Source organism: Equus quagga, chromosome 22 (genome assembly GCF_021613505.1).
Source record: "Equus quagga isolate Etosha38 chromosome 22, UCLA_HA_Equagga_1.0, whole genome shotgun sequence".
NCBI classification, from domain to species: Eukaryota; Metazoa; Chordata; class Mammalia; order Perissodactyla; family Equidae; genus Equus; species Equus quagga.
This window is the reverse complement of record NC_060288.1, coordinates 19573033-19600627: the sequence shown is the minus strand read 5'-3', so window position 1 is coordinate 19600627 and position 27595 is coordinate 19573033. Positions and strand designations below refer to the sequence as shown.

The following is a 27595-nucleotide window of genomic DNA, read 5'->3' as shown; positions in this document are numbered from 1 at the left end:
TTATAAAAAAAAGACGAAGAAAAATAAAGACTGAGGCAATTAAAGGTTGTATTCTCGTATTAAGAATGCATAACTATTCTTTATAAAAAGAGATAAATATTGGCCTAGGTTGTGCTGGTGGGTAAGCACGTGCCTTTCCTATTCCCAAATTGCATACTGTTTCCTGATGTGCCATTGTAACACATATATATATATATAGTTTTACAGATACATATAACTACAGTGGTCTTGGATTCACTGAACATTATGACCTAGATCTAAATTAAGTGCTAGAAATGCTAAATTTTATATAGAATAAATCTTTAAAAATCTCATTTTCTCTCTTGCCATCTTTTGAGCACCATCACCATAAATTTTAACTTTTTTTTTTTTTTTTTTTTGGTTGAGGAAGATTGGCCCTGGGTTAACATTTATTGCCAATCTTCCTCTTTTTGCTTGAGGAAGATTGTCACTGAGCTAACATCTGTGCCAATCTTCCTCTGTTTTGTATGTGGGACACCGCCACAGAATGGTTTGATGAGCCATGCACAGGTCCACACCTGGGATCCAAACCTGCAAATCCAAGGCTTACGGAGCAGAACATGCAAACTTAACCACTATGCCACTGGGCTGGCCCCAAATTTTAACTTCTTAATCTATCAGTTTTTACTACCACTTCTTTCCTATGTTCCTCTGATTAAAAAGAAAAACTATGAAACATTTCAAAAACCTTAAGGCTTAGGGAATCATAATGAATAACCATCACTGAGCTTAGTCAAATTTCAACATTTTGCCACATTTTCATGAATTATTTTCTTTTTTAAGGGAAACACAACATTACAGATACAGCTAAAGCTCTATACATATCAATCCCCAATCCCATTACCCTCTCCAGAGATAACCACAGTCTAGAATTAGATATCCACCATTCTTATATACGTTTTTATTTTGTAATAGTTATGTACATGTCAATTAAAAATACGCATTCTTTACACATTTTTAAACATAAGCTAAGTGGCATCCTTCTTAAACTCTCATTTTCCATTCATTAGTTCTGGTTCATTTACTGTAACTGATCACAGAATTTCACTCTATGTATATATCATAATTTATTAATCTGTTTTCCTATTCATGGACATTTAGGTTTTCTCATTTTTTGCTATTAACACAATGCTGCCATGAATGTTCTTGTATATATCTCCTTGTGAACATGTGAGCATTTCTCTAAGGTGGGATACTGCAGAGTCATTAGAAAAAATGTACAAGATATTGCTAAATAACTCTCCAAAGTGGTCGGACCATACTCTTTTATTTTCACTTGGTCAGTAGGCAGGAGACACTGCATCTTCAATCATACTCATTTCCAGAGGAGAGGTATTAATTCTTACTTAATTTTTAATATTTTTACTTAATTTTAATCTTTCTTACTTAAGGCCCAGGAATTGAAATTTTGCATTTATATCATTACTTACAAAGGTCATCAAATTATAACAATTAACTCTAAATTCAACTTAAGAACTTTCTTAAAATTATTAGTAAAATAGTGCAAGGACACAGACTCAAACATAAGTTTAAAGGTTGTGATCATTAACAATGTTTTAGAGAAAAAAATAATGTCATCTAGTAGCATACAAAGGGAAAATTTCACCAATCACTTCATTCAAAGTAGATTGTAGTCTAATAGTTTCCCAAATTATAGTCCCCAAACTTCCAGAACTGGACTCACATTGGGGAGAAGCCCACCCCAAATGTGTGATTTATAATTTTGGGGGTGGAGGAATCCCACTGACCAGGAATCCACACTTTTTAAACAACCATGCCAGGTGACATTTGTGCTCAAGAAAGTTTGAGAACACTATTTTTATTGATGTGATTCTAAACTCAACTATACTAAAAAAATTAAGTTACCTGAGAATCACGAAGCTGATTATGAAAACGCTGAATTAAATCATTCAATTCTTCATTTAGTTCAGACGTGATACTGACGCCAGACAGGCTACCTGTAGTTTCTGCTACAACTGGAAAGAAAATTAACAACTATTCATTAAAGCAAATAAATAAGTACAATACCTTTTCAATTTCTGAGAAGCTAAAAATCAATTTTGGGGGGAAAAATCTCAACATCATTTGAAACTAGTTAACCTCTTAGATTTATCTGCCAACCAATCATTTTATTAGAAGTTTCCATCTGAACTGAAAATAAAGGGACACTCACAAAACTCTAGTATAGTGGTTCATCTTTTTCTGTCCCAGCCTCAAAGGAGAGATATGTTACATCCCAATTACGACTAGTGACTTGATGGAGTGAGGGTGCGGCAGGTCGATCAGGTTGGGGGGGGGGGGGGGGGGGGGCAGGGAAAGTGGTTAGCCCCAAAAAGCACTGATGATTCTGACAGGTCTCAATTCCCATCACCCCCAACAGAATCAATGCTCTAGTATAGGGGCTGGCAAACTTTTCTTAGATTCAAGTAGTAAATATGCTAGGCTTTGTGGAAACACAGCTTTTGTCTTAACTACCTAACTCTGCCATTGTAGGGTGAAAGCAATACATAAACAAACGGGCATGGCTGTGTTCCATAAAACTTTATTTCAGGCAGTGGGCCAAATCCAGCTGGCCAGTTTGCTGACCCCTGCAATAAAACAGATAATTTATTGAAGGAGTTGCTTGTGATACAAGTCATACCAAAAGACCGCAGCTTTTCTCTTTCTAAGGTAGTATTCTGATGATAATTTTGATAACACTTACTACTACCCAACCACTCCATGTTTATCCTTTCCAACTCTAAAAGAGACACTGAATATAAATCGCTCTGTTTTAAAGGAAAATACTAGCTTTTTCCACTGAGAAATTAGAACTTCAGGGCTGGTTGGAATCTGAAATATCTAGTCCAATCTGTTTTGAAAAGAAAGAAATTACAGTCTAGAAAACTAACACACAACTTGCTAGTTATATGAGGTAAGGAGCATTCTTTCCTATGACAATTATGTAGTCTCTCTCATATACCAGAATATTAAATATGTGAATTCTGGCTTTCCATCAGTATGCCTCTGCAAAATCTCATAAATAAAAGAGGCAATCTGTTTTAAAATTACTAACTTAAAATTGTTTTTGAAATAGTATATAAAATAAATTCAAATTTAAACTCATGTTCACTCTACTCTTGGTCCCTGCCTCACTGATAGTACACTTTAAAAAAAAAAAAGAGATCATCTACTTACTTAAAAATAGAAGTTCATATTCAGAAATAGGAGATCCCTGACCTGGAACCCAAGAGATCTGATTCTACTAAAACTGCATAAGCCTAGGCAACTCACAAACTCTGTGTTTATTTTCTATAAAATGAGAATAAGAAAAAAAGTTCTGATGACTAACCTACAATTTTGTGATGTTCAAATAAGCTGATGTAAATCTAACTGTTTAAAATAACACAACTATCACAAGAAAGTCTCTGATACTCCAAACTTGAAAAATATTTAAAAGGTCAGTCATTAATCAAACTAGTACTGGTCACTGTTAAAATATTTTGTTTGTACCTAAATTATCTATTTTTTAAATATAAATGTAAAAGCTATGATGCTTTGGATTTTACAAGGGAAAAATGGGGATGAAATCTATAATTATTACTATATACTATACATATTATAAAATTATTATAAAATTATTACAAAAGAGTAAGTTACTTGCAAATTATAAGGTTCCTTATGAAAACGCAAAATTAAATTACATATAACAGTGATAAAAGGGCTGAGCCAGTGGGCCAGGTGTAGACAGCAGGATAAACTGAGTAACTTCAATTATCCTCAGTGAGGACCTAAAATGGAGAGCCCACAGGAGATAAACTATTATTAGATTGGGACGACAGACTACTAGAAAATATACCTTAGTTTTACTGAGTTTTAGTAAGTAACAATTTGTTTTCAACTTAATGAGAAATTAAACACTTAGGTTTGAATGAGGCAAACTATAAAATCAGACTCAATACTAAAGAATTCAATACAATTTCCACCTAAATGATACATGGCTATGAGGGAAGGAGGAAGAAAGAAAAGAACATTTCTGAGTCTCGGGAAGACTGTACAGGATATAAATATAGTTCAAAGGAACGAGTATCTACAACTGGATACCTAACTGAAATAACAGAGCTGCCACTAACTTCAGAAGCTAAAGAAGCTCTATAAATTTGTTCACGGACTCAGTTCTAAACCTCCCTTGGTAGGCAAGCAAAGTCTGACAATCCTAGGTGAATAAAGTACAAAAGGTGGAAATGAAAGCATCAAGAGCCCTATCGGCTAGGGGTACAAAAACAAACTACAGCCTGTCCTTTTACCTCTTAAGGGTTCTCTCTGATGAAAAGGAGAGTGAGCTGGCTGTCTGCACGGTACAGTAGGATGGCCAGGAGCTGCCCCTGCAACCTTGTCTGCATAACCAGAGAAAAGCACAGGACAGGGTGAGCTTCATATGCAGGTTTCTCAACTAGTTGACAATCAAGATCTGATTATATAGTAACCAGCATCCACCCTGCAACACCATTACTTATTGAGCCCTGCTTACAAAAACAACATTCTAAGACTTTGGCATACCAGAATCATCCATCACAGCAATAGCTTGCTCTGCTTTATGTTGCAGAGCAAGAAGAGCAGCCTGTCGTCCCTGTAGAGCTCGCAGTTGCTCCTGCTGCTGTAACATCCTTTTCAATAAATCATGCTGCTTCTTCAAATTTTCGATCTCTTCCATAGGCTCCTGCTGAGGATCTCTGGCCTGGAAAATAAAACGAACAACACTTATATCTGACTATTAAAATCCATGTTCCTGTTTCAACTATCAATGGCAAAATACATACTAAATAATAAATTAGTATTAAATATACAACCCGAGATACAGTTTTAGTAGACTTAAAGAAAAAAAAGAATAACATGATGACACAGAGATAAGCCTGCCGTGTTAAGAGTTAGGTAGTTAGGTAATTTCACAGTAAAAGACCATAAGCAATCGTTAGCATGAAGAGAAATTAACAAGTGGAAAGTAAAGAAAAAGGCATACAAAAAGGAAGATACGAAGGCCAAGAGAGCAAAAGGACATACATGTACACACACACACACAAAAATGAGGGATCAGGCCAAAGGACCTACACATACATACATACACAAACACGCATACACTTGCACACACACACACACAAACACAAACACAAATGAGGGATCTAGGCCTTACAGAAAAAGAGGACATTATACCAGGTTAATGCCCTAAAAGTATCCTTGAACAAGACCAGACTGAAAAAACGTTCTGCCCCACTCCTAGAAATGACGTTAAAAAAACAACCAAACCAAACAAAAACAAACCGACTATTTCCTAACCAGGGACAGAAATACATTTTTTATTTAATAATCTGACATGAAAGGCTTTAATTTACTTGCATCATATTATATAAGCATACAACAAAGCACAAGATTTTGCATCAAAGATATCATTACTATTTTTTCTTTTAAAATATACTCATTTAGCTGAGTCTAAGGACATAGAATACTCTGAAATTCCCCCCAAAAGCTAGTATTTTGTCTAAAAGTAGGGCAACAGATTAAATAGATGCCACTTACAAGAAATTATAAAATTTTAAATGTTAATCTTAAGACTATTCAAAAGTAATCCAGTAAGAAAAAATACAAGCCAATTAAGCAAAGAGACAAATTTAAATACTATTCAAAAACAAATTATAAGCCAAATTATGCATAAAATATACACCATAATGGTATTCTTCATCCATTTGCCTTTTCAGAAATCTTATACTTCAAAAGTTTAATATTTGTATAAAATATGTCTATTAACTTAGAAATATTTAGTCAATTTTAAATTTGCTTTGCTATCAAATTTTTGTTGGGGTTATGCAGATTTTAAATGAATGATCTCCTCCCCAACCCACCAAAGTTACTAAGGAGAATAAAGAAGTTCAAGGATTTCTTTTGAAAGTAAAAATGCACTGATTTACTTTCCCTATGTACATTAGACTCCTAGAGAAATTATACAGATGGAGAATTTCCCTCCTGGGTGACACCCTTTACCAATACAATGCAAAAACCTCTTCTCTTTACCCACCCCCGCGTAGAACTCACCAGTACCGTGAATGAGAATGAATAACTGTGATGGCATTTTACACTCTGATTTGGCAGTCAATAAGATTAACAAGTGAACATTAACTACATGGCTCAAAATTAAGTACTCGAAGAAATTAAGATCAAATAGGAAGTAGAAGACTACGGTTAGAACCTGTGATGTGGATATCAGAGAAGCCCAGTCAGTGCTCTGTCTCTCCTGGACCACCTGACTAGACTTCATGAACATGGAAGAGAAATAATCTATCTTGGTCAAGCCACTATTTATTGGAGATTCTCTGTTGTCTTGAACTTTCAATAAACTAAAGCCCATTTTAAATTAATATTGTTAACTCAGTTCTCCCATCTTATACAAGTGGCATTACCTTGTAAATATTTACATTCATTCCTGTCAAAGTTCTTCTTAGTCCTGGCTTATTTCAAGACTGTTTACATCTTAGAAAAACAATTTGAAGGGGAAGGGATAACTATCAATAGCTAGCCGTCTCAGAATGACTCAAAATAATTTCATCAAAGTCATTGGTAAAATGTAAAACCAGACCCAAATAGGTAACAGATCTCACTGGAATGACTCAAAGAAATCTCTCCAGGTTGATATCAACCAAATACTCCAGCAAAGTATCAATAGTAAGTAATTACGAGAAGAAACATTATGCAAATGAGGCAAAAAGTCATCCAGAAAAAAAGAAAACCTTTGAGAATGCTTATCTCCACCTAATTTATAATCCTCCCGTCTCTCAAAAATAGTTTAGACCTCAAGGTAACCTTAAAGCTATCTAATTTTAAAGAGTTTACTAAACATTTTAATATTATGGATTTTTACCCTTTAAAAAGCAAACCTTTTAAAATCTTTTAGTCACGTTTGCAAAACTCTGATACTCTAATTATAAAGAATTCTGAACTAAACACAATTCCTTTCAGATTTTTCACTAATCCAAACAATTATTCCCAAGAATTTTCAAAATGAGTGGAGTTTTATCACTGATTAATAACTTCTGCATCCCTATAACTAACATTTCAGACTAACACTGAGAAACGCTAAGCTGAAGGAGGCGAGTGGGGACTACCATCAAAAATGAAGAAAGGGAAGATGAGAAAATGAAAATAAAAATACCTAGGGATAAAAACATGCCAAGAGGATGGTGCACGGAATAGAAATCCAAAAAAGGAAGCCAGGACTACATCCACCCTTCAAACACATATATTTATTTAAGCTTTTTGAGTCACCTTCAACAAGTACATTTATAATCTACAGATTAAAAAAATAACTTAGGCACGAAATCCTGAGTTGCATACAGGTAACGGTCCAATTTCAGAAAACCCTAAGTCTTCCTTTCTTCTACTCAACTGAGGTTCCGCCAATACTTATTCACGGATCCAAATATATTTTTATAGCTAAAAAATACTTCAGATAATATATACTCCAATTTTTTCACATGAAAGGTGAGGAACTATAACCCCAGAGAAGATAAAGCTGTGATTTACCCAATATCACAGTCAGATTCCTGGGTTCTAGTTTACCATTTTTCATGCCATACTGTCTGCCCCAAAATTATGTGCTTAGATAGTTCTAAATACAGAAGTCTAAGACACAATCTCTGAAGACGCATAGTCTGGTTTGGGAGACAAAGCTGGTCCACATGAAGTAATCAGAAATGATGCAAATAGCAATAAAAAGGTAGATGGTATAAAAACACTTATAAATTCTCTAAGAGCTGAGATTAAGTGTGGGGGGAAAGATGAGTAGTGGAAAACAATGAAGGCACGGGTATTTGTGGAAGGCTTCTTTTAAAAATTATGTAAAATGGACTCCCGTCTATAAAATATTCCATAAAATGGACTCTGCCCTTATAGGCAGCTTGAGAATATCAATCATTTCATAACAATCTGCAACTCACAAGGTTGCTTTAAGCTCTGAATTTCAGTTAAGACCTCGACTTTGTTTTCTCTTCTAACAGAATGCTACATTCTGAAAGGATGTTAAGAAGGGAATGAAGGCGGGGTGGGGAGAACAACAGATTCTGCATAGCGGAGAAAGAATAAAGCCAGGTGGTGGCAGTTCGGAATTTTTTCTAAGAAATTAAAATCATTTTATGAACAAAGTACTGATAGAACTACCCAAAGACTGCACTAAAAATCAAGACATTAAAGAGAATCAAATTGGAATAATGTCCAAAAAGCAAGATCAAGAAAGAATAATATTCATTCATAAGGACATTATCCAAAGAAATTTAAAAACAGAAAAGTGGTTTTTAAAAGTAAATATAATGCTTTAGGAAAAAAGTAAAAAAGGCAGACACTATGTGGTAGTAACTGTCAACTCAAGTTCTGTTTGTCACTCTTCAGAAGACTTAAAGAGAGCAGTAAGTCCGAAGGCTATCTACTGTGCTTTCTCTTCTCCAATGCTACCAGTTTTAAAAATAATCAGCTACTTTATTTACTCTTCTGTTGAATGGGGGCATCTTTTGCTTAACACTTTATAGTGAGATCACCACAGCTGATTTCAAACTGTATCCTCAAACTCTTGTGGGAGCCAGAAAAAAAAACTGCCAAAATACCTAGAGGTTAAATTCTGTCATTTTTAAACAGCCACAAAAACAAAACAAAAAACTCTACATAACAGAAAAGAAAGACTAATCCTAGGTAATAAGCTACTAATAAAACATACAGAATTAGTCTTATCTGTACTCAATTACTGAAAAAGTACTTTACTCTTGCCAAATGGACATGAGACCTTTTATAAATGCTGTTTTAAGTGGAACTACACAAATAGTTGTCTTTAAACCTTTCCTGAATGCCTTTATGCAAATCATGAAAAATTAAAACAAAGATTTAGAGCAAACATTGGGGAAAAAATACCAAAAACATTAGCAAACAAGTCAACTGGATAACTAAGTACTTTTCTAAAAGAAAAAAAAAAGAATGGAAGAGATTTCCAACAGGAACAAAAATACAAACCAAAAAATACTGAAAATATTTCATTCTAAAAAGACAAGACAGCTAACAACTTGCTCTGTTTTCTTTTTCTTTAATAAATAACTATAGGAAGTAAGACAAAACTTAAAAGTACCATCTTAATCCATGAACACAGATATCAGAAACAAAAGGCAACTAATGGTCAAGGTTTAAGAATGTATTATATTTTGAGTTTTCATTAGCAAAAAAATGAAAATGGATTAAGTTTCAAATCCTTTGTTAATGCAAATTAAAAACAGCTGCCACATATAGTCCATGGAGAAGAGTGTAAGAAAGTAGAAAAGAATAAAAAACTAAAGGACAGCATTTTACAAAAGCAAATTACAGTATAACAACCATGTTAATAACATATATTTAAAAGTAATAGCAACAACAGAAAAACAAATAAGGAAGAGGAAATATGAACAAAAGAGGTGCTCATTTAGAGACTTCCCAAGTTAATATTGTGAAGTATACCTTTGAAGGAAATCCACGTTTTCGGCTATATTTCCTATTAGGCCTCAGTTCCCTGTCATTCTGAGGAGGTCTGTCACCTTTCCCTTTGGGACTTGTAGTAACGGCAATGTCTGAAACCTGTTCTTGTGAAGCTGAATTCCCTAGTTTGTCCTCAATGCACGGCCGAATTCTCAGACTAAAAGATGCCTCCTTTATTAAATAGTGTAGCATATTAATTTCTTAACACAAACTCCTGTTTAACATATAAGCCAGCCTTGTAAATAAATACAAAAAATTTACCCATCCATCTTTTTAAGTCAATCCACCCTCCCCCAAGTGGCAATAAACTTAAGACTTTAAATTTCTGTAGACTAGACTATTGTTTATTGTAACTGAGTATCATATCCTAGGAAATTCCCAAGCTATAAAACTGCTGAAGCATATTTTAACATTTATCCTGCTATGTTATTAATCAACTTTCATAATGTCATGATTTTAAAGTTATGAATAAAATGCCCATCATGGTGAACCTCTATATATGCTAGCATATAAATTATAATAATCGACTATACTATCTTCCACCCCTCCTCAACAGAATTCCTTTACCCATATGCCCCAACCCTTCCAGTTCTGCTGGAATGAAATATGAGGAAGAAATTATTCCCAGCACCACTGTAAACATAAAAACAATTTCCCCACAGTAGAATCCATTCTTCATAACTGTTTGGATCAAGCACTCTGAGTATCTCCTGGTGAAAATAATGTAGAGAAAAAAATTCAAATTTCCTCTTCAAATTAGGAAAGGCAGGGAAGAAAAGGAGGCAGATAAGAAACTATGCAGGGCAATATTAAAAGGAAACAAACCCTCAAATTCCTTATGCTGACTGGTATTTTGAAACATATCTCAGATACAAAAGATAGACATACATGGTTATCCTTTCACATGAAAAGCTTTACTGGTAACAGGTTTTCAAGTTTACTAATGCATGGTTATAGGTGCATCTGTTAAAATAAAAATGCTTTAAAAGCATACTGGTTTTGAAGCACAGTAACTTCTACGAACTAAGTTTATTTTATAAATCTTTTCTCTAAGTTTTGTAACTTCTTGATTATTTTTCCAAAAGATGGTATTTTGGTAAATTTCACTTTGCCCAGTCAGAAGTTATAGAATTTTTCTGACTGTGGCTAAATCACAATGTAAATGCTACCCTGTGTCATTTTCTAGTCTTCATCTCAATTTTTCAGTGATCTGGTTTTGCTATAGTTCTAGGCCAGCCTGAGAAATGAAAAATCCTAATAGCCTTAAAATAAGTCCTCAGTGGCAAATGAAGTTGAGTCTTTTCCAACAGACAATATGCTAAACAATCACTAATGATATCCTGTACCTATAGCCTCTATAACCACAATGAATTTTAACTTTCCCAATGATTCTTAAAAGTACTAAAGCTATGCTTAACAAAACAAACTAGAAAAACCATGTTTCTGCAGCTGAAGATCAGAAATTACTAGATCTTCAAATCAACCATTAAAACTATTTTCAATGTCAATAAATAAAACTTTTAAACTTTCGTGTTTAAGAAGAATATATACAGCATTAACAATTTGAGGGTTTCTTCCCTGAAACACATTTTTCATTAAGGAATGCCTATAAAAATATCATCTTGAAAAACGGAGGGAAATTTAAATCTTCATTTCCAGCACTTTAATTACCAAAAAGCCGCTTACCGTGGTATCTGAAGCCTCAGACTGCACATCTATGTTTAGCGATGTGCTCTCAGCTACAGAACCAGATCCCACAGCTGAATCTATAGTCCGAACATCCTCCTCCTCATTTTCTCTAGCCTGAAATATTTTAGTGGTATAAATCATACAACTATTAAAAATGGCAATAAAATGTTATAATGGATGGCACGATTTTTTGAAAATATATTAACTCCTCTGGGGTAGGATCAGAATGTCATCAGTATATGTACACCAACACACTACAAAAATAACTCAATACATTATTTAAAAGGTTCAAAACTTACCAGGATTTTTTGAAGAAATTTCATGTATGACTTTTCTTGTTCTTTAAGGTGATCTATTAGATGAGTAAGGCGCTCAACATTAGCAGATCTTTCATTTTTCTCTACAAGATCTTCCCGCATGGAACTAGCTTTAGTAATATAGTCACGAATCTGAACAAGTCTGCTTACAATCTACAGGAAAAATATTTTTTTAAAAAAGGAAAGCAAAGTAAATAGTATGTAAAACTGAGCATAATTCACTCAACAGCAACAATTTTACAGACTTTTTATTTCAAATACAATAACCAAAGATACTTCTAGGTTTACTGTGTGAATTCATACATGTAAAAGATCTGAATCAAATTTAGAACTTAATCAAAACATAATTGACAATATTCACAACTCTAATTACTGTTAACTTAAAAATTTCAAAACTAGTTTTAATTTACATTACCTGAAAAATTTTATTTATAGAACTGCTTATCAAACTATTATTTACATAAATTTTTGTTTATATTTCTTTATAAATTAAAAGTATTATGAATTTTTTTTCTTTTTAAAGATTGGCTCTGACCTAACATCTGTTTCCAATCTTCCTCTTTCTTTTCTTCTTCTCCCCAAATCCCCCCCAGTACATAGTTGTATATTCTAGTTGTAGGTCCTCCTACTTCCGCTAGGTGGGACGCCACCTCAGCATGGCTTCATGAGTGGTGCTAGGTCCGTGCCCAGGATCTGAACCAATGAAACCCTGGGCTGCCGAATTGGAGCACACAAACTTAACCACTCAGCCATGGGGCCGGCCCCTACTTTTGAAAGTACTTTTCAAAAGGATTATGTCACCATTTAAAAAAATTCTTACAACAATCTATTAGTCATATTGTTCCCAAAACGTCTTTACTGAAAATTGGCAATACGGCATTTGGCAGATAAGCAGAAGCCTTAATTTACCTGAATATGCCATTTCTACAATCATTTTGGGTAGAAAGAAACTTACACTATTTTGAATAAATCTGACAGATTAATGAGGAGAGTCACAGAAGTACTTTACTGCTACCTAACAAAAATTCCTATGTGCATAATGCAATATAATTTTTTTTTTAATCTTAACGTTTCTACTTAGAAGCTTATGAAAGCAAAGAGCAAAAGAAACAAATTTTATCACCTGGCTGCTCTCCATAGCAGGCTCTCCTCTCCCATTTTCTTCAGAGACTTGACAGTTTTGCAAAAGGTCATTACTTAAAGCAGAAGCGAATAATTCTTTACATTGTGCTGATCCAATCATTTCTCTCTTTTGAGGACTTAGAGTAGCATCTTTGCTCCTGTTAGTATTAATCTGCATAGGCAAAAAGTTGAAGGGCTTTCGATTTTCACTAAGCTGACGTTTGTTGTTGGCAGCTGTTGCTCTACCTTGAGAATCACTTCCAATGCTTCTCTATATATGAAAAAGAAACCAAATCCACAAACATTAATATTTCCATTTAAAAAAAAATTCCAATGTCAGTTTCACCATCAGATATTGATTCAGGAGGTATGTATAAACAGCTTTCTAAGTAAGATTCAAAACAGCTTCGGATCTATCTAATTGTTTTACTAAAATATCAAAATTTGATTAACACATCCTATTCCTCACTTTGTCAGACAATTCAACCAATGAATATGAGCAAAATTAGTCTAACTGAAGTACTAGGACTATAGACCATATTTATAACTCATATAACTAGTCATACTTATTAACAGAATTTTGTATAGGCTTTGGACCCAATGAATCAATGTTAATTAATATGAACATTGTGTCCATATGAAGCACTACCTGAAAAAGTACTCAGCTCAGTGCCTGGCATACAGTGAGTGTTCAATAATTAGTAAAGAGATGACTAAATGATATATGATCATCACCATCATCACACCAGACTTGAATCTACCTTATGCATATCTGGAAACTTGTTTATCTCTGTAAAGTACAGATGTGAAAGTAAAATATCTGTTAGGCATTCATTATTTTTTCTACTTGCTTTTAGTTCTAAACTTTATTTCAATGATTACAAATACAAACCATGGTTTTATTCTAAACCTGAGGTAATCCAGCACATCCCACACTTAGCCAATGATAAATATTCTAAACTGCATCTTTTCTTTTGCTTAATAACAACCTTTTTCAGTCACTAACATGCAAAACAGCTGCATAATGAAATCATCTAAGTTAATCATAGAGTATAGTAATAAAGTCCCAAAACACTTGTCCTTAGCAAGTGTAGAAATAGACTTTGCTGCCCTCCAAAGAATACAGACCATCACCACTGATTAAAATTCTTTCCATATGCACAGAGACTAAGAAAAAGGAAATAAACAGCTCAATTTTTAAGACAAATTAATCTATTTCAAATATTTCCCATAGTCATAACGTGATTTTCAAAATAATTCACAAACCTGATCTAAATCACTGAAGTTTATCCTCTGTTTAAGTTTCTCTAATTCTGCCTGCTCTGGAACAGACATCTGAGTCATATATCTACTGTGTGGAAACGTATGTGGAGTCTTTGTTCTTCGCCTTCCAACTCCTGGTGATGACTCCGGAGAAATATCATTAGTTACCCTTTTATCACTTTCTACACCAAACTTTTTCTTATTCTTTTCTGATGATCTATTTGCCTTCTTCTGTTGGCCACCCCAATCCTTTAAAAAAGTAAAGGCAAAAGTTAATCTGGCCTCAATCAAACCGGGAAAATAATTTGGTATGCTTAAAAAATTTTGGTCAGTCTTAAAATTAAAAATGACAAAACATTTTCACATACACATATAGTTGTAGAGACAATTATTTACTTCTGCTCACCCATTTTCCCCCCATTACATCTAGTCTAAATTTCAAAGACTGTCCTTCAGAAAACAGATTACTTCCCTATCATAGATCATTAATAAATATAAGTCTCCAAATTCCAACCCTATAGTCAAATCTGAGTATTTTCAAAGGCACTTTTAAACATGGTTCTCTATTATTTATAAGTTGAATAGTAAAATAAATTAAAGATACCTTTACTGGCCTCCTTTAAAGTCAGTATGTATGATAAGAAGAAGACAGATCTGGAATCAACCTGGGTTCTAAAGTAATTATTGTATTCTGAAGAAACGCTCCAGTGTGTGACCCTAGGGAATTTATTTAACTTCCCATAGTCTCAGTTTCCTAATCTCTAAAATAGTGCCACCTTTAAAACACGATTAAAAATAACACACATAAAACATCTAGCATATAATAAGCATGTGTCTAGCATATAACAGTGCCTACTACATAATAAGCAATGAATACAACTATTATTTTTTATGGGCAACATGGTAAGATCTGATAGGATGTGATAAAAAATGCTTAATGTTTTACCTAGAAAAAATTTTTATTTACTTAGGTATACACACATAACCTAACTCATTCATCAAAAAGTTCTATAACTTCCCACCTTATCCATATTGGAAGAATCTTTTAGTTTCATTATAGTAAACTCTTTTGGGATATTTTCCTCACTTATAATGAAACTCTCTTCTCTACAAACTGTCCCTCCACCCCAATCCATGTGTGGGTGTTCCTGCCAACCTCTTGTACTACTTACCCCACCCCATCCTGGCCACAAGTGACTGGAAAAGAGATGTTTATCTAATTCAAATTGAGATAATCATACTTTAAAATTTCAAACTGCAACTAAGAGATAACTCATCAGTATATAACACCAGCCATACTGAAAACTCTAGAATAAAGGGGCAGCCATAGTACACCACATGGACCAGAGAAGAGAGAAAGCTGGTCTGTGAAGAGAAAGTTGTGTTATGCAGAGGCACTCAGAAGGAAAGAGTCAGGGTAGCGAAAAACCCATGGTAGAAGCAACATTCTAGTTCCTTTTTCTAGTCCCTTCCTAAAACTCGGCTATATTCCCTTAGCTTATTTTCCATAAAACATCTTTATATCCGTATAATAAATCTCCTTTTTGGCTTAAGCTAACTCAAGTTGATAAGTTACCTGCAAACAAAAATGTCTTCAACTAATGTAACAGCCCAGGGTCCTTTAATACCTTGCCCAGCAAGAAAAACTGTGTTTACAAAGAGTTTCAGTGAGTTCAATTTGGCTAAGTCAGGGGAAAGCTGCATTTTAATAGTAGTAGTCAACAACACACCATCAATAATAAAGTACCATACCATATTGTTGAGTCGGTCATCAACGCCTTCATTGCTCCAGTTTGGTAAATCCTGATCGTTCATGCCTTCTTCAAAAGGACCTCCTCCTGTGGCCATACCGGCTTTAACAATTAATTTTCTAGAAAGCAAGTGAAAACTAACTTTTTTAACACATAAAAACAAACTAATTTTTAAATCATTCCATGAAGCTTAGCAATATAAAGGAATCTTGGAAAAGTTGATTTCATGAAATAAAATGAGGCACTGTCAACCACACACAGACAAATTGATTTAGCTGCAGGAGGCATATTATGATTCACATGAGTTCAGTAGCTAGAGTGATGGGGAGAGGAAGGAAAACCTCAGAACATCCACAATGTGTACTGGCCTGCATGCTTTAGAGTTATTTTACTTAATTTATTCAAGAGTCCTAAAAGGCAGAAATAAGACAGGAAAAAGTTATTAATAGCTAGAACCAAAATGGCTCTCAGAGAAGAAAATAATACTCCCTGAGACCTGGTCATTTGTTTTGTGCCAAAGAGTCAAAGAGAGTAGAACTGCTGTGCATGAAACATACAGAAAGTATGGTTTTAATAGGAAGGAAGGTTAATGGTAAGCAACATGAGGAGAAAGCAGGGAAAGAGAAGCAGGACTAGGTAGGTTAACGGCCAGTAAAAGCCAAGAATACAGTGGCTAACAACATTTTTAAAATATTGGTGCCTATGCCCTATTTTAAATTGTATTGCTGCTACCTCATGGTTTTTCCTAAATCTTGACACAGTCTACCAAAGTCACAAATTCTCCCCACTAAAAAAAAAGTGGGGGTTTTTTGAAAATCAAGGAAAGTAGTGAATTTCATACCTGGGTCAAAGAGATGAGAAACAGAAGGAGCAATGGTAGAAGCAAAGGTTCAGAAGCAGAGATGATGATGAGAAAATAAGAGTTCTCCCTCATCTTTGGAGGACTGTGGATGTCCACTGGGCATGGAACTGCGCAGGCTGGAGGGGGACTGAGTGAAGAGGTGATGGTGAGATAACACTATCTATAATTCAAGGGGCAGGGAAAGCCATTAGACATCAGGGTTATAATAGGTCTCTTACTTTACAAACAATAACACTAACATTCAAAGGAGTTGAATTTTGCCAAGGTCATTCAGCTAAAAATGTCAAAAAAGAATATGAACTCAAATTGCTTTGATTCTAGGATCCTAACTTATCTCATTCACTAGAGCATAATATTAAAAGGATTACTGCCACAATTAGAAGGACCCACAACTAAAATACATACAACTTTGTACTGGGGGGATTTGGGGAGAAAAAGAAGGAAAAAAAATAAAAGGATTATCATCCATGACAAAGTAGGATTAATCCCACAGATGTTTTAATGCTAGGATATCTACTAGAATGATATATTATATTAACAGATTACATAGTAGGTTAAATTTTGTCATCTCAGAATAAAAAGTAACATTATAAAATTCAACACAATTTCAAAATATCTTTAAAAGTAGAAATACACTGACACTTCTTCACAGTTATATGTATTTTTATACTGTTTCTTTTTTTTCAATGAGTATATTTTACTTTAACAATTTTCTAAAGAGTTGAAAGATATATATTTTAAACCAAGAGCCAACAATCTTAAAATAAGACATAAAAGACATCCCTATTAAAATAAAAACCAAAACAAGAATGTCACATCAGTTATTTAGCACTGTTTTAAAAGTTTTACAAAACAGAAAAATATGAAACACGTATTAATATCAAAAAGAGAAAAGGTGGTATTCTTAAAAAATATGCATTAAAAAACCTAGAGAACTTCAAAATATCACCAAAAACCATTTAGGAAATATACTGGGGGGAAATGATGCCACTTATGAAAGTGACAAAAACAAATAAAATATCTAGGAATAATATAATTTTGCCCTACGTGAAAAAGCACTATTAAACTCAATAAATAAGAGAAAATTTTAATAAGCAGGAAAACAAACTATCTTCCCCAATGGGAAGACAAATACTATAAATATGCTATTTTTTCTAAATGTACAGGCTTAATAAAATTCCAATGAAAATCCCACTGGGATTCTTCTTGGAATAGAATAAAACAAGTCAGAATAAACAAGTGAAAAAAAAATCGAATATCTGAAAAATAAAAGCAAGAGTAGCAATAAAGTAGAAAATTAGTCCCAAGATACTCAAGCACATTGAGTGCCTATACAGTTAAATAAGTACTAGCCTCCAAAAAGAAAATCCACGAATACATCAAATTAGAAAAATATAATGAGAAAAATTAATTATAGCTAACATGTGTATCTTGGCACTTGTTTACTATATGTCAAGCACCATGCTAAATATTTTATGTGCCCTGTATCGTTTAATCCTCACAACAATTCTATAACGTAGGATTAGTCAACTGATGGGACAATTTGCTAACAACTTTGAAAAAGATTTATTTAGAGTTTTAACAGGCTTTTTAAACTAGATTCTTCACCTCAAACACAGAAGACAGAAAATGATTTGAGTGACTATTTTCTCAGTTCTCCCAAGGCTGGTACATACCCAGAAGAGAAATTAATTTACAGTAAACAATGGATGTCTTACAGTAAGAGAACTTAATTCTCTCCCAATTGAAAAAGACTGTCTTATACCATAACACCAAGAGACTAAGTAGATTAAAACAGATAAATAAGATTAAAAAATCAAACAACAGGGGCCAGCCACATGGTGTAGTGGTTAAGTTCACTAGTTCCACTTTGGCGGCCCAGGGTTCACAGGTTCGGACCCCAGGTGCAAATCTACACACTGCTCATCGAGCCATGCTGTGGTGGCATCCCACATACAAAAAACAGAGGAAGATTGGCACAGATGTTAGCTCAGGGACAATGTTCCTCAAGCAAAAAGAGGAAGATCTTAGCTTAGGGTTGATCTTCCTCACCAAAAAAAAAACAACAAAAAAAACAAGTAAGAGATAAACAAGAAAATAGAACAGACCTTAAAAATAGAAATCTTACTAATTTGGAATGCAGAAATAAAAAGGAAAAAGTTCAACAGATTGTATTCACATAAAAATGAATCCTAAGTATGCTGAGAATAAAAAGTAAACAACAAAATGGGAAAAAAATCTGAAAGAAATATGACATATAGTTAATGTCTTTACTATATAAAGAATTTGTAAAAAAAAAATAAAACACTAAAAAAATAAAAGTATGAACATGCAATTTACAAAGAAATTGGTAAACATAACATGATAAAAATATTAATAATAAAGTCCAGGTGCAAACTAAAATAAAAGACTATTAAACTTCCTAAATTATATATATGACCCAATCCTAACGACAGCAAAGGGAAACTGGAACTCTCAGTCACTATGGTGAGAACATAAATTGGTATAACCTTTCTGGAGACCATTTTGACAACACTGTATCAAGAACTAAAACTGAATTTTGACCCAGTAATCCTACCCCTCTATAGGTAACCTAAGAAAATAACCTCAAATATGGGGGGCAGAGACTATAATGAAGGAAGTTGTTTATTATGCTATAATTGTGAAAAAACTGAAAACAAACTAAATGTCAAACAATAGGCTGAATGCTATTAGGCAAGGGTATCCTTCAAAACATATAATTATGAAGACTGAACAATACTGCTTGTGTTTATAACATTACCATATAGTACAAAACAAGAAAAAGGCAATATGCAAAATTGGATATAGATTTTTAAAAAACTAAGAAAATATACTAAATTGCTTGAATGAGAACAACTGTTGGCTACAGGAGTGGGAATGTGATAATTATTCCTCTTCTCTCTGTCTTATATATTTTCAGAAATACTTTATTTTTCATACTACAAATATATTTAAGAATTTTACAAAATAATTGACACACATAAAGAGTATGTCCAGTGAACTGAAATGACTCACTTAAACAAAACATTTTGCAACTACTATTTTCTAGATGTACAAACATAATTTGTAATATTAAAGAATAGGAGCTCAGAAAAATACATATGCAGTAGACTCGATACCATATTTAAAAGCACTATAAGCAAAATGTCTTAATATGTAAATTAGAATGAAAAATTGTTGAAGTATTTAAGTAAAAACCCTGACATAATGTTTTTTCTTAAAATAGAGTATGTAATACTTTCTATCAGTAGAACAGTAAAGTAAGTTTACTTTAAGATAAACTTATTAGACTATACTTGGAGAGATAATGTTTTATATTCTATTTTTATATTATGATAAATTCCCCCTAAATGAGAAGTTTCTTCTAAGGATCTATTTGTAGGCTAATTACTCTGAGCACTATCAAAATAAGTTTCTAAAACAATTTAAAAACTATGTATTAAAATTAGTTCGGGAAAACTAGATTAAATATTCTTTTAAATCTTTTTTAAAAGACCATTTACTACATAAAGTCTATTAAGTTTATAAAATAAACAACTTCATCTACTGTTATATTGTAATTGATATGTGATGAGATGGAATATTTAATAACTTAATAATTAGGATACCAAATGTGTTAAAAGGCACATCCCTACAGAAGTAAAAATATTAGTATAAAACTAAAAAATAACTGCATGTCGATTCTCAGTATGTTAAAATCCAGCTGATTTCTCTAAGACAATAAATATGCCAACCTCTCTTACTACCTCAAAGTTACCATTAAGAATACAGGATCTCTGCCTTCTAAATTTTATTCTGTAGACACATTACTATAAACTGTTATTTATACTGTTTTATTATTATAAACTATTACTTACACAGAAAAATTTACCATAATCAAAACACTAGGCATGTAAAGAAGAGGACCAAGACTTCTACAGCAAATCAACAGGGCTTGGTGACTATAATGATGCGGGAGATAAGGCAGTGAGGAAGGAGTTAAAGGATGAACTGCAGGTTTCCAGCTTGAACAACTGGGTATATGATGCATTCAAAGTGATTTGAGTTTTTGTTGTTGAGAGACACTGACGAGTTCAGTTTTGGAAATGTTGGGTTTGAGATGCCTATTGTACACCCAATTAAATTTGTCTAGTGGACAAATACTGATCTCTCGGAAGTGAAATCTAGGCTAAAGAAAGAAGTGCAAGTCTGCCACTCATAAAAGTACCTGAAGTGGAAGGGAAGGTTCAGGAAGAAGATAAAGAGTAAGAGAAGAAGACTGGACCTGGAACATTGATATTTAGGAGAAAGACAGAGGAAAAGAACACTGAGAAGGTACAGAAAGGCAGGAGGGAAATCAAGAATGTGCTAGAAAGAGGAATAAAGTGTGTAAAGGAGGAAGATATGATCAGAATGTGAGATGTTACTTAGTCATATAAAAGAGTACTAGGAAGTGTCCACTTGGATTTAGCAACAAGGAGGTTACCAATGACCTTGATAAGAGCAATTTCAGCAGGGTGATGAGGGTCAATTCCACAATTAGAATGCATTTATTAACAGGAAGGGAAAAAAAATAAAGGAAGTCATTAAGCAATTTTTTCAAGGAACCAGTCTATGAAGTGAAGCAGGCAGAGAAGGTCATGAAGAAAGTTTTGTTAAAATGGAAGTATCTTGAGTACGTCTAAAATTTGTGGAGAAAGAGCTAGTAGAGGGAGATACCGAAGACACAGAAGAGAAAGGAGGTAAGCAAATAGCATGGGTTCTCTGGAAAAGTGGGAGCGACTGGGTTCCAGGACATAAGGAAAATGATTAGCTTTAGACAGGCAGAGGGAAACCTCTTTCACTGAAACAAAAGGAAACAAGCAAAGGATAAAACTGGATAGAGGCTGGTTAGCAGAGTTCGTGGTAGGAAGTTGAGGGAGTTCATAAGTGATGTGAAGTAGAAAGGACTGTTCGTTAAATTTGTCATGAGAGTGAGGTGAGTGAGAGATTTGAGAAGAGTAAGGGAGAATCACTGTGGGAAAAACTCACGACTCAGGTGAGAGCAGAGATCATTCACAGATATAACTAATCTGCAGTGTGAATTTTTTTTCCCCAGCAGTGCTCATCAGTCTTGGTATAAACACTCCACTGAAGCCATCCAAAGCTGGCACTTTGCGGGAGGTTTAATAGAAGGACAATAAGATAGAAAAGTTAAGCCAGAGGAAAACAATTGGTGTAAGTGATGGAGGATAGTATAGGAAGCTAAATGGGGATAAAAGTAAAATTCTTCTACTTTAAACAAGCACTTCTATCCACCCTACAACCTACAAACTAAGTTGAAAATATTATTTATTTATAAGTTTAATTTAGCTATTTTTGACAGCTTTATTTGGCTGCCTTATCTTGCAAAGACACGAAATGCAAAAATACTATGGTAATTTATAAGCTACTTTCAGTGACTGATCTTTTTGAAGAAAATCCTGTTGCAGGATTCCCTCTATAGAGCAGTATTATATATATATCTTAGCAGGATATCACAGTATTTACCATGGAAATACTAAGGTTTACCTTTGAAATAAGGATACAAAGTAAAGAAGAAATTAAGTAATCAAGTAAACAAAAAAGATTATTTTCCTAAAATCTTTAAAATTCAGATATTATTTCTCAAATGGCATTAAATTACTCAAAACCATTTCTGCAAATATCTTACTTCTTAACTGACAGCTATAGATCAAAGTTTTAGAACTACTCATCCAAATAAAACAACGTAGAAAGTACATTTTTTCCCCCTAAATATCTACTTAGAGTCACAAAATAACCAAAGCTGGTATTTTATATATCTGTGCAAGTTTTCTAAAGGTTGCATTATTTGGGGTATTTCTTTTACTAATTATAAAAAGGAAATACTCAGTACACTGTTTTGAAAGTCTTAATACAGTATATAACTGTACTAAGCATTTTTAAAGGTAACTGAGAAGAAAATTTGTATTTGGTAATGTGTGTTGTTTAGTCCGCTTCATTTGAGGAAGTTCTCAATTTCTTCTCTGTACTTAAGATGGTCAAGTACCAAAAAAACCACACAGGATCCTTTCCACAGCTCTTTCAGGCTCGCTCTTTGAGACTTTCTAAAAATTTCAGTAATTTTCTAGAACTTGAGATATTTCTACAATTACCTTCTTCAAATTAAACAACTGAAAACTCTTAAGATATCGGGAGGAGGGAGATAAACAGACTGCAACAAAATTTAACATTCAATTTGAATCAACAAAAATTTGATTAGACCTAACTACATACCAAGTATTGCATAAGGTCTATCTTACCATTTTCACACCAACAAAATTTAATATATCCTTGCTTTCTACAAAAGCAGGAAGAACCCTGAGGTCAATTAAATTCTACTTGCCAAGACCTCTCCCTCCCTACAATTTATATTCAAATCTATCACTTCCTTGTCATTGATCACATATACCTTCTTAGACAAATCTGCAGGTCCTGCTACCACCATCCACCTGGAAACCCTATCATTAGCGCCACTTCATCCCATACTCAGCAACAACAGCTCTTCCTATCATCCCCTTCCACTGCACCATTACAAACTCCCTATACATCCTCCACCTGTTCCCAAACATTCTTCCTCTATCTTTAGCTCCAATAAAATCCCAAATCCCTCTAAAAGCATTATTTCCTTGGAAATTCCTTCTAAATAAGACGCTACTCTTCCTAGTCTCCCAGATTCATGGGGAAAGGATACTATTTGCAGACCATTCTTATTTAACTAATGCTTAACCTTCCTCTTTTGAACAAATTCGCCATCAAAAATGTCACTCTCCCTATTTTGGGCACCATTTGCTACTGTCCTTCCCAAGACAGTCTTGTACTTTTCTTGATAACAACTGGCTTGTGGTTTCATTCTCCACCTTCTTTCCTGCTTTCATGACTTGAATATTTGCCATGATTTTTCTAAGACTCTGGCCTCAATTCCAACATCCTCCTCATCTTCTCTATTCCAATACTGTTTTCACTCTGAACTGGTAATTTGTTCAAGATTCTGAACTTCTGAAATTCCTCTTTCTGATCGTTAAGTCCTTGCATTCTACTCTCACTTGCTCTTTCCTGCTCTTGGCCCTGCTGAATACTTCCAATCCCTTGATCATTTCTGTCTCCAGGAATCCATTAATCCCTTGCTTCCTTACTTAACCTCAAACACAAACCCACATAAGCCATTCCAAAAATGCCTTGACTTCCTCACCTATTTGCCCATTCTATCAAATCAATTATGGATAAATCCCACTACTTGCTTTCTCTGTTTCTACTCTCAAACTGTCAAACTGTGGGGAAATAGTTATAAAATGGCATTGACTGCATCCACTACTGAGGTATACTACACTATACGGTACACATACACACACACAAACTTCTAAAGGGGAGGTTTACTCCATGAGGTAAGGCACTTTATTTGTTTTGCTCACTGCCATATCTCCAGTACTTTACAGTCATTAAGTAGCACATTATAGACACTCAATAAAATTTGTAAGATGAACGTATTGCTATGTACCTCCTGTTGACTTCTTACTGAATTCCCTGGTGTGATTATTCCAAACCTTTCTACTTTTCCTACATCTCAAATACACTTGCCTCCTTCACAAATGGCCAAATCTCTTATTGAGAAAACCAAGATCTTCTAATGGGAGTTAATTCAATTGCCCTACATTTTTATTACATCTTATCCAACTTCCCTAATGTATTAAAAGGAAAATTATTTATTTTATAACTGATTTTATAATTCTTTTTATTTTACTAAGTGCCTCCTATACACTCTAACGTTAAGAACTCAAATGCACATATTCACATTTGACCTTTCCCTTGAGTTTCATTTTTCTTGTCCTATTCTGCTATAGTCTTCCAATTAAAAAAGAAAACACTACTGAGAATTATAATTAAGATATAAATCAATGCCAATCTGTATTTTCTCATGAGTCAGCTTATTTCACAAAGGACTGGAAGATGAGTCTGCTTTACTATAAAGCAAGGATATACTAAACAAATTTTGAAAATGAACTGTCTTAAAATCTCAACAATATAAATTCAGACTCATTGAGATTTTCTTAAAAGAACAATTATTTCTAAAACACATGTAACAAAAATTTCTTCTAATCCTCATCTTTTAGTCATTTAATTTCTAAATTGTCCTTGGCAAACAATTACTTATCTTTCCCTTAATGAACTCACACTGACTTTTTTCTGCTGGTCAGAAACTATCTTTAAATCACCAGCATTTGATAATGCACTGTGCATAGAAACTAAAGTTTAAAGTAATTTCAGATAGCTGAAAGAAAAAAACGAAATAGTAATAGTATTGTATAACAGCCAATCAAAACAGCCAATGAACAGAAAAGTTGTAGAAGAAGATGACTTCAGATTAAATGGATTTGGAAAGAGAGGGTATCCAAACAGTTGTTCCAGAACAAATTCAGATTCAAACGGGCTGAAGAAACTCTGTGAAGACAAAGGCATTTCAAAGGGTAATGCATAAACTATTCCAGTATTTAATAATTAGGGATGACATAGCTCTTTTCCAACAAAAGCATGAAGGCAGACCAAAGTGATATGCCAAAGAGCAGGGCAGACAGGGCAGCAATACAAGACTATTTATTTACTAAACAGAGAGGGCCCTCAACCATGCTCTGGGATTGTGACAGCAGTCTCCATCAGAAAGTCGCCTTCAACTATAATAAGAAGGACAATAACATATATAATGATGTCAAATTACCTGTTTAGAAACTAGTTTTTGCAACTCAGAAAAGGCTCCTTTCCTGCTTCACACTTCAAAGCGGTTGCCTGCTTGTGATTAAAAAAAAAATCACGTCAGTAAATTCCTTACGCTATCAAGCACAAATAACAAAATTCTATTTATAACCAAAAATGTTTAGAAAGTCAACAGGAGAGCAAAAATCCAATTTATCAATATTTTAAACTCAAGTTACTTTAATTCTTTTGAAAAACAGTGTGATACAGATAAATGTTTCACATCCTCCAAACTTGTAGGATCCTACGGAACAGCAAAGTGATACCTTAACATCTACTCTGAAATATAAGGAAAACGGTTAACCCTAATTATCAGGTAAAGATCCACGCCGAAGTTTACTCTTCAGGTTGATCAAGGCATTAACTTTCTGTCACCCAAACTACTCAAGAACATGGTATATCCGACGATGAAAAAAGGTTTCTTTATTTAAAAGATAGCGCCTTCACAAGAAAATAACCTCGTCACCGCATAAACACAAGGTTTATTTACCCTCAGTTCGAAAACTCAGTATTAGGATGGTTCCCAGGGGCTCCCCCCAGGAAGGTGATAGGGAAAGAAAGGAGCAGGTGCACCAGGCTCCACCACCCACTCCAGTAACCAGAGAACAGCAGAAGGCGGAGTCTGGAAGGCAGTTATGGGGCGGGGGCGGTAGGGGCGCCCAGAAAGCCCGCTCCTTCCAGCGCCAAAACACGAGCCGTCACCCGTGGCGCACCCCGCACAGACCTCAGACCAGTCATACACACACAGAACTCAGGCCAGGCGAGCTGGCGAGGAGTGGGCCGCGGGATGAAAAGTTTGGCCGACCCGCCTCCCTCGCGAGGCCTACTGCCTAATCCCCAGACACCCGTTTCTGCAAAGCAAGCAACGTTTCCCGAATCCCACTTGGCATTTCGTTTTCCCCATCCCAGGCCCACTGGAACTGGACCTGCTGCGAGGGATGGAGGAGGGGAGCGACGGGATGGGACTCGGGGAGCGGGGAGCGCTGTGAAATTAACATCCCCCCCGCAAGTCTAATCCACCTCTGAGCCCGAGTCAGGAACGTCTCCCGGCCCTTCGGCTCCCGGAACGCCCGAGACGCAGACAGCGCGCCGCTCACAGCCCAAGCCCAGGGTCGCGTCGCTCCTCGCCCGCCCTTCTCAACGCAAAATTCCGGACCTCGAGAGCCTCGCAGAACGGAATTTAGGGGATGGGAGGGACGGATGGGGCGCAGTGACGGAGACCATGGCCACAAGGCCCCTTGCTACGGAGAACCAGACCCTGTGCCCCTGACAACCAAACCACAGCGCCCGCTCCGCTCCCTCCAGGGGACATCCCTGGAGCACCCGGGACCAGAAAAAGAGGGGCGGGGAGGCAGGAAGGGGGTCTCCCGTCGCTGACGCGTCCGTCCCTAGATGCTCACCCGGAGGTCGCGTCGCTCGGCCCGGGGGAGGGGGCGGACCGACTGCCTGGGGGACGTGAAGCAGCAGCCAGAGGACCAGGGGCCACGGGGAGGCGCGGGCCGGAGGCCAGGCCCTACAGGTCCAGCGTCCCAGAGCCGTTGCTCTCCCGCCCTGCCCGCGGTGCCCTGTTGCCAAGGGCTGGGGACGCGCAGACATTACCTGTAAACGAAGCAGCCGCTCCTGCCAAGGGCGGAGTAGCGGTCGGCCCCCACGACCCTCCACCCGCGGCGGGGAAAGTCCACAAGTCCCCTGGCTGCCTAGGGCGCAATGGCCGCCTTTTCTACCTCAGCTCCTCGGCGCCAACCGCCGCAGCCACCGCCATCTTAGGATCTCATTGTGGTGGGAGAAGCGGGGCGGGGGGACTGCAGAGGGGGCACCGCGCGGGGAGACATGCGCCGTCTCCTCGGCAACGGCCGCGCGGGGGCGAGAACTCGCTGGGGCGGGAGCCGCAATGCGATCAACGCGCTAGACTGGAGTCATGTGACCCGCCGGAGTCTGTGGTGTCACTTCTGCCTCTTTAGCCGGGCGCCGATTACACAAACGAACCACCACAGACTACATATCCCAGAATGCCAAACTCGACCCCCGGTTATAAGTGCCTGTGTGTTCACCAAGGGGGGAATGACTACAAATCCCAGCAGGCTGTGCGCTTGCGGCGCTGCTTGTCGAAGGACCGGCTCGAGGCCTGCGCGGAAGTGGGTTGACCCCCACCTCGGCAGCCGGGGAAAGAGGGGAGGTGCTTTCTGGTGTTCCGTGGGGGTGTCAGCTCCGGACGCTGCCGGAAGGAGGAGGGAAGACCAAAGACCCGGATCACCCTTCTAGTCCCT

General features: G+C 35.9%; 1 protein-coding gene across 25 annotated transcripts in view; it reads right to left on the bottom strand.

Moving 5' to 3' along the window:
* PCM1 (pericentriolar material 1) overlaps positions 1-27267 on the bottom strand; it is an 85615-nt gene extending 58348 nt beyond the window's left edge. For 7 of the 25 annotated variants that reach the window (XM_046648758.1, XM_046648768.1, XM_046648772.1 and 4 more), the window contains exons 1-11: positions 26928-27267; positions 25294-25361; positions 15681-15798; positions 13932-14177; positions 12667-12936; positions 11526-11696; positions 11224-11340; positions 9520-9708; positions 4561-4738; positions 4308-4397; positions 1888-1997 (exon numbers count right to left, since the gene is read on the bottom strand). In XM_046648758.1, coding sequence (XP_046504714.1) covers positions 1888-1997; positions 4308-4397; positions 4561-4738; positions 9520-9708; positions 11224-11340; positions 11526-11696; positions 12667-12936; positions 13932-14177; positions 15681-15776 — 1467 coding nt within the window. In that variant the 5' untranslated portion in view covers positions 15777-15798; positions 25294-25361; positions 26928-27267. Of the gene's footprint in view, positions 1-1887; positions 1998-4307; positions 4398-4560; positions 4739-9519; positions 9709-11223; positions 11341-11525; positions 11697-12666; positions 12937-13931; positions 14178-15680; positions 15799-16520; positions 16702-25293; positions 25365-26728; positions 26746-26927 lie in introns of those variants that run through there. The other 18 variants (XM_046648777.1, XM_046648778.1, XM_046648783.1 and 15 more) reach the window with 12 other exon arrangements.
* Positions 27268-27595: the final 328 nt, after the last annotated feature.